This window comes from Salvelinus sp. IW2-2015, unplaced genomic scaffold (assembly GCF_002910315.2).
Source record: "Salvelinus sp. IW2-2015 unplaced genomic scaffold, ASM291031v2 Un_scaffold1382, whole genome shotgun sequence".
Classification (NCBI taxonomy): domain Eukaryota; kingdom Metazoa; phylum Chordata; class Actinopteri; order Salmoniformes; family Salmonidae; genus Salvelinus; species Salvelinus sp. IW2-2015.
Window position 1 is genome coordinate 177,169 of NW_019942872.1, and position 17,156 is coordinate 194,324.

General features: G+C 42.2%; 1 protein-coding gene across 2 annotated transcripts in view; it reads right to left on the reverse strand.

The window, feature by feature from the left end:
• Positions 1-2: 2 nt before the first annotated feature.
• The window catches only part of LOC112070643 (sorting nexin-27), a 35,344-nt gene continuing 18,190 nt past the window's right edge, over positions 3-17,156 (reverse strand). The window contains exons 6-13 of one of the 2 annotated variants that reach the window (XM_024138077.2): positions 14,734-14,812; positions 14,245-14,411; positions 10,676-10,765; positions 10,194-10,343; positions 9,920-10,048; positions 9,611-9,670; positions 4,371-4,419; positions 3-3,765 (exon numbers count right to left, since the gene is read on the reverse strand). In XM_024138077.2, the coding sequence (XP_023993845.1) occupies positions 3,698-3,765; positions 4,371-4,419; positions 9,611-9,670; positions 9,920-10,048; positions 10,194-10,343; positions 10,676-10,765; positions 14,245-14,411; positions 14,734-14,812 (792 nt within the window). In that variant the 3' untranslated portion in view covers positions 3-3,697. Of the gene's footprint in view, positions 3,826-4,370; positions 4,420-9,610; positions 9,671-9,919; positions 10,049-10,193; positions 10,344-10,675; positions 10,766-14,244; positions 14,412-14,733; positions 14,813-17,156 lie in introns of both variants that reach the window. The other variant, XM_024138078.2, reaches the window with a different exon arrangement.

Consider the following 17,156-nt stretch of genomic DNA (forward strand, 5'->3'; position numbering starts at 1 on the left):
CTTCAATATATCATTTTATTTAAAATAACGTTACAATTTATTACTCTACATTACATTTTCAAACCAGTTTTCCTTTTTTACATTGGTTAGTAAACCTTCATATATTGTGAGATATAAAAAAAACTTCCCATTTGAGTTTCAGTATCAGTTGTTAATTCATGTCTTTAGTTTGAGTAAATGCAACACTGCTTTACTTCCAGAACTTGACTTAATGTATATTTAAGTTAGCTCTTGCTTCGCCAAATACCCTACACAAAATAACTGACCAACAGTGGTGCTAGCACACAACACTATGATTTCCCACAACTTTAGTAATTTGCTGAAATAAATTATACGTTTTCAATCGAGAGAAAGTGCATTTTTATCCAAATTACAATTTTGCAATAATTTACAAGTTATGCTCACCTGAAGCGTAAGGTACAGAAATAAAATGTTTTAACTACACAAAGGCCTACCATGTTATTCTTTTAGAACGTCTAGCACATATGGAAAGAAGTGTGTGATGTCCTTTATCGCTGGGGTGCGTTCAGCAGGGCAGAACATTTTGGAACGTTCAGATAGAAATACAGCATGTAGAACAAACACCCCTCTCTGACATGCAGAATAAGGAGTCATACCAGCTCAATTCATGACTTTTCTATCCTCAAAGTTTGACATTGTTTGGCTACTGAAAGTAGCCCCGGAGTGGCGTTGTTCCGTTCAGAAGGGTGGTGTAACTGGACTACATCAGTGTCAAGCTGCTATCAGAGGAGGACACTGACCTTCTAATAATACCGCAACAAAAAAGGTACAGGGGTGACTGACCTTTGAAATCCATTCGATAGGGGAGACATGATAATTCTCTTAAAACGGACATTATAGAGATAAAGCAAAATATGTGCAGGTGACTAGCGTTATTGTCGCTCAGAGCAAATTAGACAAAGACATCTTCTTAGTATCACTGGCATCTTGCCGGCTCCTGCTCCCTGTTACCATGACGATGGACCACTGATGACAAGGACACCCCACTCTACATACAAGTGTGCACCTGTGTATTTGTATGCGTGTCTGTGCCTCTGTATTCCCAGGGTATAAAAGCTAAGAGAGCACCTGCTACAGCCTAGGGACATACACCGAAGTCTGTCAAATGCTTTATCTCAAGGACACATACCATTATGATGACAAACATTAAAGAACATTAACTTGAATACGTTATAAGTGTGAGTGAGTCAGTTACGTGGTCTGGGGCGATGTTAGACTGGGCATGCTCAGACAGCGTAGTGCTGCCAAGGCAACCACATCTAGTCTGATGGCAGACCAACCTGGAGTGGAGGAATGGAACACTGGCACACTGAAAGGAGGCGCGCGCACGTGCTAGTTGTCGCTCTCCCCTCTCTCAAAACCACACACACGTTCTGGTAGAGCATCTGCTATCTTTATGTCATCCATCTCTAAATTGGCTATTACTCTGCCTGTCAAAACGAATAGGCAGCACCTCAATTGCACATCTTCAGCACTCCTTTCAGAATGCAGCAGTGGCATTTATAACGGACATGCTAGTGTTACGTTCTGTCATTGCCAATTCTCCTTTCGGGAGGCAAGAGCGCAGAACCATGCAATTAAGAATGGTACAATTTTACACCTGTCAAACTTCAGTAATAGCCTTCATTTCAACAAAGTTGAGGCATGGAAGGGATGTGGGCTAACCTTACACAGCCTGAAGACGCTGCAAGGCATAGCTCGCTAGGGGAGGGGAAATGCCACCCATCCATCTCTATCTGCACAGCTGTCACCCTGCATAACCCTCTCTGGGTTGCATCCCAAATGGCACCCTATTACCTATGTAGCCCTATGGGCCCCGGTCAAGAGAAGTGCACTACCTCGGGAATAGGGTGCCATTTGGGATGCCGCCTTGAGTCTTTATCTGCTGCCTCAAAACCTAAACCCCCATGGCCACGCCCCAATCGGGCCTACCGCCTTAACAATACTGAGGAAAGACTGGAGACGCATGCTCACACCAGCCTAATACTATAACCATTTGGTTAGGCAAGGTGCAATGAGGGGCAACAGAGAGACAACCTGCATCATAACTGTACCTGCTCGGGCTGCTGTGGCCACGCTCCCACTTGTTAATGCACTTACTTCTTCGCCGGAACATACGCAGACACAGGTGCACACACACGCACCATTTGTCCTCCTGACACAGTTAAACAAACTGCAGAGCAGTACTCAGTGGTGAGTTACAGAGCCCAGGGAAGCAATCTCTACGGAAGGTCCTGAAAGACCTTTCCCTCGCTTGGTCCGCTCAACACTGACTCAGTAGTACTGAGTGGTACTTTAGTAGTACTCTACTGCTCTCTGCTGGTTGCGCTAAGCACTGCACCCGAACACAAACACAATACACTACTTCCATCCCTTTCTCCCAGTCTGTATGCGTAGATCAATACTCAGAGTGGGGGGAAATATTCAATTCGTTTGTAGTTTCTCTGAACGTTAAGTTCAAGGTCAAGCCCTGACTTCACTGAGTAGATGCAAACACCACTGATGAAAAAACACATTTTATCTCTGAACTTGGAGATTGTACTGAATTACCACAACAATTTTAAAGGGATAAATGTTCACACTTTCAGTGGTGGTGAACTGCCAACAGACATTCTAAACAAGAGTGTATTAGATAGGTTGGAAAATGTGAAAAATAGAGCAAGGATGAGAAGCCAAGGAGGAAGCTCCACTGTCAACTTTCTACACGGTTAGAATAAGAAAGTCATTTCTTGAGCTCTTATATTAAATCAATCACTAAAGCAGGTTTTCCTAAAACATAAGTGTACTGTTTTTATGAACATAACCCCTTGCATTGGTTACTTTTGTCTCCTAATCTTTTGAGAAGCAATGAGCTGGCGCACACCCCCAAAAAGTTAGAGGTGCTGACTAATGTAGACTATAAAAATAGAGTTGCATACACACATTCCCAGTAATTGATTGGGTAAACCACCCAATTAATTACTGGGAGCTTATATACAGATTGTGTGACTATTTTTGTAGCCTACAGCCTCCTTGGCTTTTGACAGATAACCTTTTGTTTCTTACCCCCCTTGTCCAAAAAACATAATCTGATAATGTCCTGCGTCAGTGAAAACAATGCTATATCCTGTTTAGCATTGCCAGTGACAATGGTGTCCCGCCCACCCTCTATCATGTTTCCCAGCATGTCATCTTGTAGTTCAGCAGACCAGAGGCACATTGAAAGCATTGGCCCGGACCAAACGTGTTGCAGAACTGGCCTTCACAATCACATCGCAGATGCCGGCTGGCTTCCTGGCTGGCGTGTGTCATCTGTTGATCACGTCAAGGTGTTCCCTTCGTCCAATGGTGTCGCAGGCTGCTGTGAACATTGACCAATCGCACTGTACTGTTCGGTTTCCTCAACCAGRGGGGTGGAAGAACTCAGCTAGTGTCCCGCCCCATGTCAGGGGTGATGCACGGAGGGAAAAGTATATGCTGTTCTATGAACATCTAGTAATGACATGTTTTTTTTCCTCCTTCATTGCTCGTCGTCTATCTGCGAATTCCTGGGTTTGTGTGATACATTAAAAAACAAAAATAAATATAATTGGTTTCCAGTTTCTGGAGTGAATCGCCTCAGTTGTCTTTTGTTGGTTCTTTTGCAGATGGCGTTCTCGGCTGTGACGGCGTGAGTGGACCGATTCTGGTGGAGTATTTAGGATGTGGCGATCTCGCCCCCTAGATGGCGCCACCCCTTCTGTGTCTCCAGAGCAGGGAGATACTCTAGAACAGAGAGAAGGTTCAAGAAACCATACTCAACCGCTCACTTCCTGACCAGTAAAGCTGCAGATAGAAATGGAACAATCAGAGCAGACGGTGTCCAATGTTCACTCTACACTTTCTGCCTTTGCTGTTCATTTGCCTTTGATGCACTTTACCTTTACTGTTCATTTGTCTTTACTGGTCACTTTGCATCTGGCATTCATATTCCCTTGCTCTTCATTTGCCTTTGCTGTATCAGACTCTCCCACAGGGTAAATACCTATCAGTCTGTGTCTATTCATCTTTGTGAAGTGACCTTGATGTGGATCACATGGCTGCTGTTCTTTTATGCCCATAAGCATACACCTGTATTTGTGCTCCTGTACACCTCACCCCAGAAGATGATTAACTTTGTTCTGTTCTCACTCATTCTTACCTACTGGGAGTGTTGGACTTGGGTGCTTTAAGCTTTTATGTCACTGAGTATAGTGGACTGTTAAAACTCATAAAATCTTTATCTCTCTCACTTCCTCTCATATCCAACATGTACTTACTGGAAACTGCAGCATTGTGAAGGGTTCATGTGGTTTATGTTGGACAACAAGATCTTCCCAGACCACACTTACCATTGTTACTGCAGTTCTGGTTGTCTTTGTCAGAGGCCTCTTTTTCAACCTAAAATGTGGATAGGGAAAGGAGAAAAGTGTGAGACAAGAACCATCGGCAGAGAGAGGGGTTAAATTGACATTTAGACAGCCTAATGTCGTAAATTGTCTAAAACTCTTGGGCCAGTAACTGAAAGGTCGCTGGTTCGAATACCTGAACCAACAAGGTGAACAATCTGTCTATGTGCCCTTAAGCAAGACACTTAACCCCGATTTTCTCCAGGGATGCCGTACTACTATGGCTGACCCTGTAACACATTTCACTGCACCTATCCAGTGTATGTGACAATAAAACATGTATATTTATATAACATTGTAAGACAATGGCTGTGTCCCAAATGGCATCCTGTTCAGGGATTTTGCATAATTTAGTGAGTTTAATTGGTGCATGGGTATTCGTTAGTTGTTATGTATCGTATTTATCACACGCACAGCATACAGAGCCTAATTCGAGAAGCGGGAAAATAGCCTATCACCTGTCAGACAATGTGAGAGCGCCTAAAAAAAGACAGTACTGGAGTGAAACGTGCTTTTATAAGCCCAACAATTCTAAATGCAATCGCGTGTTGAAAACGTTGATGGCCACGATTAAAAAGGACTACAATTTTTATTTCTCAATCTCAACTCATAATTCGAGTGCTCCTTCCATTCGCCATTCGAGTGCATAGGCTATAGTCAACGATAGGCACCACTGTGAAATGTGAACTTGACGCAGTATAATAATTTAAACCCTGAACGTTTTACTTTACTTAATGAGGTATGTCTTACCTTGCTTCAAAGTAGCCTAGCAAAAACGTGGAGGCAATTCTTTTATAAAAACTTCCTTATGCCATTAACCATAATTTGTCTACTGTTCTATTGGTTTTCATATCAACTTTCTCTCGTTGTCCAGAAGCCAAAGGCACAATCCTAGTCATATTAGCAACCAATCCTAGTTGTTACATATTTAGATTCCCCATTTTCTGAGTTTAACAGATTTTCATCTGTCACATTTTTTCAATTTAATTGAACCTTTATTTACACATATGGAACATCTCGCATTAGGTGCGCTGAATAAAACAGCGCTGTCCCACGAATCGCATTTTGGCAAATTACGTTTAATTAGCTGCTTCATTACAGGAGTTGCATGTACAACAATGTTCCCTCTAAGCTGCGTGAGGTTCCACCTCGGACTGCCGCGTAGAAGAAATATGAGCCCGCGCAGAGAAGCACGAGATTGAACTTCACTCAACTTTTCAACAGTTTTCCCCTTRAGTTAACAATCAAGTTTCGCTCTTCTGTGGCAATTGTGAGCGAATCAACGCAATATTAGCCCGTTTCAATGTAACATACTGAAACAAAACGAACTACGCAAGATTTAGGATGCAAAACTAACTGCAAGATATTTTCTTGTAGGCAGAGCACATTGGAGTAGGATTCTATTGCATTGACAGGCACGACTACGAACTACACAAGATTTAGGATGCAAAACTAACTGCAAGAGATTTTCTTGTAGGCAGAGCACATTGGAGTACTCTACACAGACCTGTGTGCCATAACCAATCAGAGCTGCAGTAGGCCTCTATACGCAAATAGCCATGTCCATATATGAATCTGTGCCATTCKCATTGAACTGGACTGTGTTTAGGCTACAGTATGAGTGATCGCGAGTAGATGCCTTGTTTCGAGATCAAAGCGAGAGCTGCATGTAGCCACCTGTGCAAATTTGTTCATATTCTTTGCTAGTTAGTGAGTTATTAGCCCAGTTATAGTTCATTTCTAGTCAACAATGGTGGAGTGGTTGCTTCCAACAAGAGCACAAAATGTGTGCATTTCTAGACATCTTAGAAAGCCAGTCAGGTAAAGAGCTTTTTTATGTCTTAAAAGGGAAGTGTTGTATTTCAGACGGTCTTGAATAAGCTAAGCAGCCAACAGGCAGAGGGTAGCATCATTTGATTTTCTGTAATAATGGTATGGAAATAATAATAAATGGTATTTTGTAAAGTGGTTTCTTGCATCAAACAACATTTTCAGTCACCTTGTCTGAAGAACAAGTGGATAAACAAGATAATGTCAAGCCCTGCATGTTTTTTTTCTCTCAAAAAATTCTGATGGAATGTAGGCACTGAACACCACATATTGGCTGCTACTGTAGGCTGAATGATAGAACAGCTATTTCCACGTTAAAATGTAATGGGATGCATTTTTCTCCATTGGTTTTTATGGTACGCCACTCCGGTAGGCCGACATTATGATCAAATAGCCACAGTAGCATAGTTGGTCACTGTTAAAACTAACTTAAACAATAAACGCAAGCCGGAAGTGGCACAGAATTTTCACAACGTTCAAGTTTTCGCTCAGCAGACTGTGTGCCTCTTTTTTTGCCTCTTTTTTTGAGTTAACATTTATGTTCAATAATAGGCTATAGCCTTTTTGACTGTAAGACTTGCTGTTGTTGCATGTTTCCATTAAGCTCGTAATGAAAAATGGCCATTCCTTGTATGCATGAATAGTATTTTCCCGACTGTGCTCATTGCCACACCCCCTGCCTAAACCCCTTTTTGATGCAGAAAAAAACCCTGTTATTCCCTATTTTAGTGCACTACTTTTGACCAGGGGCCTCACTTATAAACRGTACAAAATATACCCCAAAATGTGCATGCSCCAGTTCACACACAAGTTGACATTTTAACTTTACGTATGTGCTCACCTCCCTGCAAACTTTAGACCATGCYTATGCACATTTGCTAGTGGTTGAAATATTGCATTGCAAGCTGGCAAGTAAGTATTCTGTGCAAATGGAGGATATGATGYAAACGTTATRCATAAAAAAATAAAACATGAACAAGAATGCAACCATTTGCCATAAGAGCAGAAATCMGTGTTTTTATATTTAGAATCAACAGAAGATCTCGATATATTTTGATTCGTTTAAGACGTGATTCCATATGTGTTATTTCACGTCTTCGCTATTCTACAATGCAGAAAATAGCATAAATGCAAACCCTGGAATGAGTAGATGTGTTCAAACCTTTTATAATCCATCTTTTCGGGCCGTAATGGGTTCATATTTCCGAAGGAGACATACAACAAATCACCACGCACATCTCATTTAATTGTAAATAGATAGGCTATATATATATTTCAACTTTTGCGTGGTTTATAATACCAGTATACATTCGAATTTAACAGCTGATCTTTCACATTGAAGTAAGTTTTTAATAGTACTTTTCCAGATACAGCATAAATTACTGCTAAAGATTAGAACTTTCTGCCAACACAGTCAATAGACCAGTAGCTTATATAAAATATTTGACAGTACTGGTAGGCAGTATTGCTGTTRGATAGGAGCGCGACATCATTGCCCAATTCATCTCAGAGCCTAGACCAAGGCAGGACATATCAACCCAATAATAATCTATTGATAAACTAAATTTTGAACCACAATTCGTTTTTTTGCACACAGTAAATAAAGGGCGTTATTGTCACCGCGAAAGGTGAACGGAGGCGTTTTCCAGGCGGAGTTTTAATGCTCGTTCACAGTTTCACGACAATGCTGATTTAGAACGGGAAACATGCGCATGTATGGCATGCAGCAAGTTTCTAAATGTAAATTGTGAAATTCACGCAACAGTTATGAGGCCCTGTAGCCCTTACGGGCCCTTGTCAAATGTGGTGCACAATAAAAAGTATAGGGTGCCATTTGGGATTGTCATGACGTCGCCTGCTTGGGTATTGCAAACCCCATCCCCCTCTCCCTGCCTTTCCCTGCCCCTTCAACCCATGCTGTGGTCACAGAGAGACGTCGTAAATTCCTGAGAATCTCCTCATGGCCCAACAGTATTAGACAGAGGGTAAACTTTCAGGACAAAGGAATTTTCTCCCACCTCACAGAACTTGAGGTACGAACATATTTCATGTTCCTGCAAAAGTATAAAAGATCGGTGGAGAGTCCAGCTATTAACATGTCTATTGGTCACCATGTGGGAAACTCATGAGAGACTGTGGGACTACATTACCATACCGCTGTTTATATAATAACCTCAGATATGAGGTTTACATCTGTTTGTTGTATAAAATGAAAGAGTGAGTATGATACTGTTTGTATAATTGTGTAATATGATTTTGGACTGTTTAATTAAGAAAAATACAAATCCCTTTTTGATTTGAACTAAACCCGAGGACCCGCCRCTGAGCCAGTTGGGTCAGACATCCAAGGACAGCCCCTTTCTGCTATCTGAATAAAAGTKAACTCTGAGAAATTACCATTAGACCATGTTTTCTCTCCATGGGTGAACGAAGGTTAAGTACAATTGCTGAATCTTTAACCATAKCACGTGGTTAAACTCTTAGCCGAATAAGAACAAGTCTTTGATATTGACTACTAGTCTGCAGCTAGGAATTCGGTATCATTGAACGCGAAGAAAGACAACTGCCGAAACATCCATTCTATAACGAATGTCACTGAACTATCCACAATAACCGAGACAGAACTCCAACAGAAACTAACTTCACTCCAACAGAAACTAACTTCTCTCCAACGATCAAGACGACACACACCGAGCGTAAATATATATATATTGATTGCAATTGTTCCCGAATGAGTGAGCATTCATGTGTAAGGATTAGCATGTCAATTGTTATAAAGAGTACACTCTGTAGTGACTTCTGAATCGACCCCCCATTCTCCCTTTTGTCTAACGAGCCGCCATGCCGGTTCAGCCACTAGGGCATATTTCTCCCATTTCATGTAACCCTTTTTAAGTTTGTTTGTTTGTTTGTTTATGCATTTCTGTGAATTAATTAGTTAGTAATAAATAAATGATTTAAGACAATCGATGTATGGATGACTCATAGTGAAGACTGGGTTCGTGCAGATAATCAACAATTTACGACGTTTGGAATGTGAGGTAAAAATAACGTTTGGAACGTTTGGAACGTGAGGTAAAAATAAATAAATCATTAATCAGAAGACTATTGATCAGATATGAAAATATCTGAAAGGTTATATTGGGAAATTATAACTTTCTAATCTAATAACTTTCCCTGGTGCCCTCGAWTTCATAGTTAATTAGTTACGTTATTTCTCAAGTGATCGCGTAATCCCTAATTACAGGAATTTTTGATAAAACTATAAGTCTTCAATTTAATGATAGCAAAGACACGACAGGATACATACAATTAGTTGTGTATTGGAGGAGAAGGAAGGGTGTGACTCGTACCTGTTTCCTCCACTTGAGCTCACAGAAGACCCTCTCGAAGCACTCGTGCATGTAGTTGAACTGGGGAGAGACGACACTCACTTTGTTAGAAGAAACTGATCCAAATATATATTTTTTTATCAACAATGTCTACGTCCCAAAAATTGCACCCTATTCCCAGAGCCCTTGTCAAAAGTAGTATGCCATTTGGGACAGACAACACTCTCAATTTCTATATCCTGTTGTATTCCATTAATAGCGGGCTATCTTAACCCAGCGTTATATGTGAGCTGTCCGAGTGTGTTTGTCTGTTGCGTTTTGTAGACTCACGTATGGTGTGAAGATCTTGACCCAGCGAGGTTTCTTCTCCCCCCTGGCGTACTCAAAGCAGAACGCCATGCCCTCCTCGTCGGTGTCCCAGCGCTGCATCTCCGCCCACTCAAACGATATCACCTGGTTCTGATAAGACAGAAGAGAGAATGGTAAGTACACACACAGTATGAGCCAGCGTGTACACACTCAAATGTTTTTGCTTTTGTTCTGTGTGATATAGTGTGTGTGCGGCGCTTCTATGTCAGTGTACTCATACTCCAATCTCACTCACRTCAAGCGTGCCGTCCTCTGTGCAGGCGTGCAGTTTGAAGTGGTGCATGCTGATGGCCGTGATGACGTGGCCCTTCCTCCGGGAGTCACAGGAGCAGTGGGGGAACATGACCTCATTGTATCCCTCACAGGAGCGCAGCAGACTCAGATACTGACAGACAAGATAGACCGCCATCAACCACACAGGTAGGCACCAAACAGGAACGTACACATACAATATACAATATACACATTAATACACCTACACATTATGTCAGCAATGGACAGATAACAGCGAAAAGGAAGGCACACTCACACTGTACGTTATGAGATGCTTTTATCGAAAGCGARTTAGTCATCTCTGCATACATTTTACGTACGGGTGGTCCCAGGAATCGAACCCACTATCCTGTGTTGCGAGCGCCATGCTCTACCAACTAAGCTACAGAGGACCACTTGCAATGGGAAGAGAAGAGGAACAAGAGATTAGAAAAAGGGACTAACCATGGCCATCTTGCGCTGCTCTGCCAGTTTCGTCAGCTGGTACGACTTGTCTTCAGTTTTGATGAATCCCTTCTTCACGTCATCCAATSCCTTAGCAGACAGAGAAAGGGGCTTTTGTTAGAGACCACGTTTCATCTAAACTAGCAAAGAGCAGGGGCACGCAGATGTAATCTCATTCAAACTGACCACAGATCAGTATTGACACAGTAGGCTACCACTGACTCAGGACCAGTAAGAGTCACCCAGAAATGTTTCAGCTACAGACAGAAGAATCTTAAAGCTACTGAGTGCAAACCTGAACTATGTGAAAATTCTGTGCAACTTCTGGCACGCATTTACTGTGAACACCAGAGGCTGTACCCGCTTTAAGTTATAGTTAAGTTGGCTACGGTGGATATTTAATCAATGTAGATCTACCAGTGGCCTACCATCAAAAACAATGGAGAAAAATGCATCCCATAACATTATAACATGGAAATAGCTGTTCTATCATTCAGCCTACAGTAGCASCAAATGCGTGGTGTTCAATGTAGGCCTATATTCCATGCAACTTTTGAAAAAAATGACCATGCACATCTCAATTAATTGGACCTAGTGTATATATATATTTTTTTGTTTTTGTTTTGCAATATCATAGACAGTGTGGTTTATAATACCGGTATAAATTGAAATTTAACAGCTGAGCCTTTACATTGAATTAGGCCTATGTATCAAGTTTTTAATTGTCATGTAACCTACAGTGAAATGCCTTAGCTTGCCCTATCCCAACAATGCAGTAATGAATATCAGTAGTACTATAAAAAAAAATACATACAAATGTCAAGTAGAACAAAAACACAAGAAATAGAACTGTAACTAATACATATAAACTCATCAAAAAAAGAAACGTCCTCTCACTGTCAACTGCGTGTAATTTCAGCAAACTTAACATGTGTAATATTTGTATGAACATAACAAGATTCAACAACTGAGACATAAACTGAACAAGTTCCACAGACATGTACTAACAGAATTGGAATAATGTGTCCCTGAACAAAGGGGATAAAAATCAAAAGTAACAGTCAGTATCTGGTGTGGCCACCAGCTGCATTAAGTACTGCAGTGCATCTCCTCCTCTGGACTGCACCAAATTTGCCAGTTCTTGCCTGTGAGATGTTACCCACTCTTCTATCAAGGCACCTGCAAGTTCCCGACATTTCAGGGGGGAATGGCCCTAGGCCTCACCCTCCGATCCAACAAGGCCCAGACGTTTTCAATGTGGGATTGAGATCCGGGCTCTTCGCTGGCCATGGCAGAACACTGAATTCCTGTCTTTGCAGGAAATCACAACCGAACGAGCAGTATGGCTGGTGGCATTGTCATGTTGGAGGGTCATGTCAGGATGAGCTGCAGGAAGGGTACCACATGGAGGAGGATGTCTTCCTGTAACGCAGTGTTGAGATTGCTTGCAATAACAACAAGCTCAGTCCGATGATGCTGTGACACACCGCCCAGACCATGACGGACCCTTCACCTCCAAATCGATCCCGCTCCAGAGTACAGGCCTCGGTGTAAACGCTCATTCCTTCGACGATAAACGCGAATCCGACCATCACCCTGCCGAGACAAACCGCACTCGTCAGTGAAGAACACTTTTTGCCAGTCCTGTCTGGTCCAGCGACGGTGGGTTTGTGCCCATAGGTGACGTTGTAGCCGGTGATGTCTGGATAGGACCTGCATTACAACGGGCCTACAAGCCCTCAGTCCAGCCTCTCTCAGCCCACTGCGGACAGTCTGAGCACTGATGGAGGGATTGTGCGTTCCTGGTATAACTCGGGCAGTTGTTGTTGCCATCCTGTACCTGTCCCGCAGGTGTGATGTTCGGATGTACCGATCCTGTGCAGGTGTTGTTACACATGGTCTGCCCACTGCGAGGACGATCAGCTGTCCGTCCTGTCTCCCTGCAGCGCTGTCTTAGGCGTCTCACAGTACGGACATTGCAATGTATTGCCTGGCCACATCTGCAGTCCTCATGCCTCCTTGCAGCATGCCTAAGGCACGTTCACGCGGCAGATGAGCAGGGACCCTGGGCATCTTTCTTTTGGTGTTTTTCAGAGTCAGTAGAAAGGCCTCTTTAGTGTCCTACGTTTCATAGCTGTGACCTTAATTGCCTACCGTCTGTAAGCTGTTAATGTCTTACGACCGTTCCACAGGTGCAGTTCATTAATTGTTTATGGTTCATTGAACAAGTAGTGTTTAAACCCTTTACAATGAAGATCTGTGAAGTTATTTGGATTTTTACAAATTATCTTTGAAAGACAGGGTCCTAAAAAATGGACGTTTCTTTTTTTGCTGAGTTAGATATATATATATGCGTCTCCTTCCTGAGTGGTATGACGGCTGCTTGGTCCCATGGTGTTTATAATTGAGTACTATTGTTTGTACAGATGAACATGGTACCTTCAGGCGTTTGGAAATTGCTCCCAAGGATGAACCAGACTTGTGGAGGTCTACAATTTTTTTTCCTGAGGTCTTGGCTGATTTCTTTTGATTTTCCCATGATGTCAAGCAAAGATGCACTAAGTTTGAAGGTAGGCCTTGAAATACATCCACAGGTACACCTCCAATTGACTCAGATGATGCCAATTAGCCTATCAGAAGCTTCTAAAGCTATGTCATTGTTTTCTGGAATTTTCCAAGCTGTTTAAAGACACAGTCAACTTAGTGTATGTCAACTTCTGACACACTGGAATTGTGCTACAGTGAATTATAAGTGAAACAATCTGTCTGTAAACAATTGTTGGAAAAATTACTTGTGTCATGCACAAAGTAGATGTCTTAACCGACTTGCAAAAACTATAGTTTGTTAACAAGAAATTTGTGGAGTGGTTGAAAAACGTGTTTTAATGACTCCAATCTAAGTGTATGTAAATTTCCAACTTCAACTGTACAATGACGGCCTTCCCCAGCCAATCCCGGACAACGCTGGGCCAATTTTGCGCCACCCAATGGGACTCCCAATCACGGCCAGATGTGATGCAGCCTGGATTCCAACCAGGGACTGTAGTGATGCTTCTTGCACTGAGATGCAGCGACTTAAACCGCTGCGCCACTCAAACAGGCCTACTGCAACTCTGATTGGTTATGGCGCACCAGTCTGTGTAGAGTACGGGCCTGAGTCGTGCCTGTCAATGCAATAGAATTTTACTCCAATGCGCTCTGCTGACAAGAAAATCTCTTGCAGTTAGTCTTGCATACTAAGGCTTGCATACTTCGTTTTGTTTCGGTATGTTACATTGAGAGTGGCTAATATTGCATTGATTCGAGCACAATTCCCACAGTAGAGCAACATGTTGATAGTGTTAACTAAAGGAGAAAACTCTAGAAAGTTGAGTGAAGTTCAATCTCATGCCTCTCTGAACGGGCTCATATTTCTTCTGCACGGCAGTCCGAAGGGGAGCTGCGCGAAAGCGCGCAGCTTAGAGGGAACATTGGTCTGGACTACAACAATTGCCAGCCAGATTTGAAAGTTTAAAGTATTTTAAGCCTCCAACAGATAGTTGGAACGACAGTCAAGAGAGAGCTCTTACCTGGTGGAAGCAGTAGTGAACGGCCAGAGGTTTGTCCCTGAGCAGCTCCTCCTCCTGATGAGAGGTGAAGAGCCACTTGCGGAGGGCCAGACAGGTACCCGGCACGGCCGATGTGTAGTTCTGCACATACAACTTGTGGGGGAACTCGTTGGGGGCCAGTTTTCTCACTAGGGAAAGGGGGAGAGGAGGTTAAGGGCGCGTCTCAATAGACTAGAGGTTTCACCTTCCTGTCATCAGCACAGATCTYGAGAAACACAGGCGGTGAGGAGACGGCATGGCGGAAACATGTTTCGGTGGCTACTTTCATTTCAATTTCTCTGTGTTTGAAGATCAATGCAGTTGAAGGGAAGGAGACATGGAGAAGAAGCCACTTTAGACTACTTGAGATGCAACTGTACTGATCAGAAGAGTAAAGGTGAAAGGGGTCGGGTACATGGACTAGCTGTGGACTCCAGAGGAATGAATGAATAAACAGATGAATGGTCTTACCAAAGGAGTGGTTGATGACTTCAAAGAGGGCAAAGTAGCTGGCCATGATGCTGTCCATACCAACCTTCATCACTAAAGCCTGGGGGATGGAGAGAGGGAAAGTACAGTGGCGGCCCATCAGTTATTGATAGTCAAGCACCATTCAGTCACATAAGAGCTATGCATGCATTGATATTGATCTAGTGTTATACACTCTGGTCCTATGAGTGCAAACTTTGTCCCAGCATTAACCCACCAGATGATTCAACTAACCAGGGTCTTGATAATTTCATTAATATCTCCATTGTTCGTCTGTCCTTATGTTTAGTGTACTTTTATGTACACTTATTTTAATGTGAGATTTTATTATTTTTATCCTGCAGATTTTCTTGTGCATATAAAGTGACTTTGMGTGTCTTGAAAAGCGCTTGAAATAAAATGTATTATTAACATAGAAGTTGATTGGTTGAATCAAGGGTGTATTCAGTGGTGTACTGATGTTTAAAATTAGAAATAGAATGAAGAGCTGACGAGTCCCCATCATATCTGACACAGCAATCATATCAGCATTTCTATCTGAAAGTTCTGTAATGTTACGGTCACCTGAACACGGCCCAAGTGTCTCAGCGTAGGAGCGCTGATCACGGATCAGTTATGACTTTCATATCATAATAAGACAGGTAAGGACGTGATCCTAGATCAGCACACCTACTTTGAGATGCTTTGTGAATACAGGCCACGCAGGCCCCAGGTATTGCAGTGCTGGGCTGTAAAGAAAGCCAGTACACAGTGTTGCCCTCTYGSCYGGACCCCCCCCCCCCCCKKRGTCATTGGTAGCACTGGTGCTCCCGACTTTAAAAAAAAGAAGCTAGGAGCACAACATAAAATGTACAAGCACCAGAAAATATATATTTTTAATTGACATCATAGCCTATATGAATTCTAAATACTTCTGAAGCACGTTGTACACTAGAAACTAATACGCAACCTGTAAAGACATTTGATTATTATAAAAAGCTAAAATGTTGATACAAAAACCTGTCATTGAAATTACAAAGTCCTTGGTGGAATACTAGTTTCTACATTGTGTAAAAGCACTATTTAACTATCGAGTTGCATCACATTGAAAATGATACCGATAGCCCATTGCATAATACCAGATTTAAGATGGACCTGCTTATTCATTAATTAATATAGGTATCTGCTACAAAAATAAAAAAATAAATTTTTTGAGCATCCACATGTGATAGGCCTGTATGATCAATGGCTTGTGCTTCACATTTCCATGCACAGTGGGGGCTAAAATGGTGGCTAGAACCTTACCTAACTTGTTGGATAATAATCCCAGTTGAAAAAAGCAATCATAATCCAATTTAATGGAACATGACAGCCAGCCAAAGGTAGGCTACTTCATTGTAAACTACTCATCGCTAGTTATTGATTCATTTAAATGACTGTAGCATTTCTGTTGTCAACACTGCCGACCACAATAGTCTAGCCCAGTAGTTGAAGTTTGGCCGTGGCACTGAAAATGCAGAGATGAGGGCTCGCAAGTCTATTACAAGCAGCACCAGCCCATCAATCAAGAGAATGGCGTATAACATGTTTACCAGCATTGCAGTTTCTGTAATCGTCATCATTGCATCTACAGTGCCTTCCGAAAGTATTCATACCCCTCAACTTATTCCACATTGTTAGCCTGAATTCAATTGGATTAAATAGATGTTTTTCCCCCTCACCCATCTACACAAAAGACCCCATAATGACAAAGTGAAACGTTTTGAAATGTATGAATCATTTTCAGAAAGAAATCTAAATTGATATAAATATCACACCTCTTTGTTTTGACACATATTGCTCAGGTGCATCCAATTTCATTTGATCATACTTGACGTGTCACTACAACTTGATTGGAGTCCACCTGTGGCCAATTCAATTGTTTAGACATGATTTAGAAAGAAACACCTGTCTATATAAGGTCCCACAGTTGACAGTGTATGTCAGAGCAGAAACTAGACCATGAAGTCCAAAGAACTGTATAAAACTTTCTAAAAAGTTTCCAGAAGCACAGTGGTCTCCATCATTTGGAAATTGAAAAAAATATGGAACTACCCAGACTGCCAGTCCGACCAAACTGAGCAACCAGGCAAGAAGGACCTTGGTCAGGGAGGTGACCAAGAACCCAATGACCACTGACAGAACTACAGAGTTCATTGGCTGATATGGGAGAACCTGACAGAAGGACAACAGTACCTACACCACTTCACCAATCTGGGCTTTATGGGAGTGGCCAGACAGAAGCCATCCTGAGAAAAAGGCTAATAACAGCACGCCTGTAGTTTGCAAAAAGTGACGTGAAAACCTCAGAACATAAGGCAAAAGATTATGTGGTCTGATGAGAAAAACGTAACTCTTCGGCCTGAATGCAAAGCGCTATGTCTGGA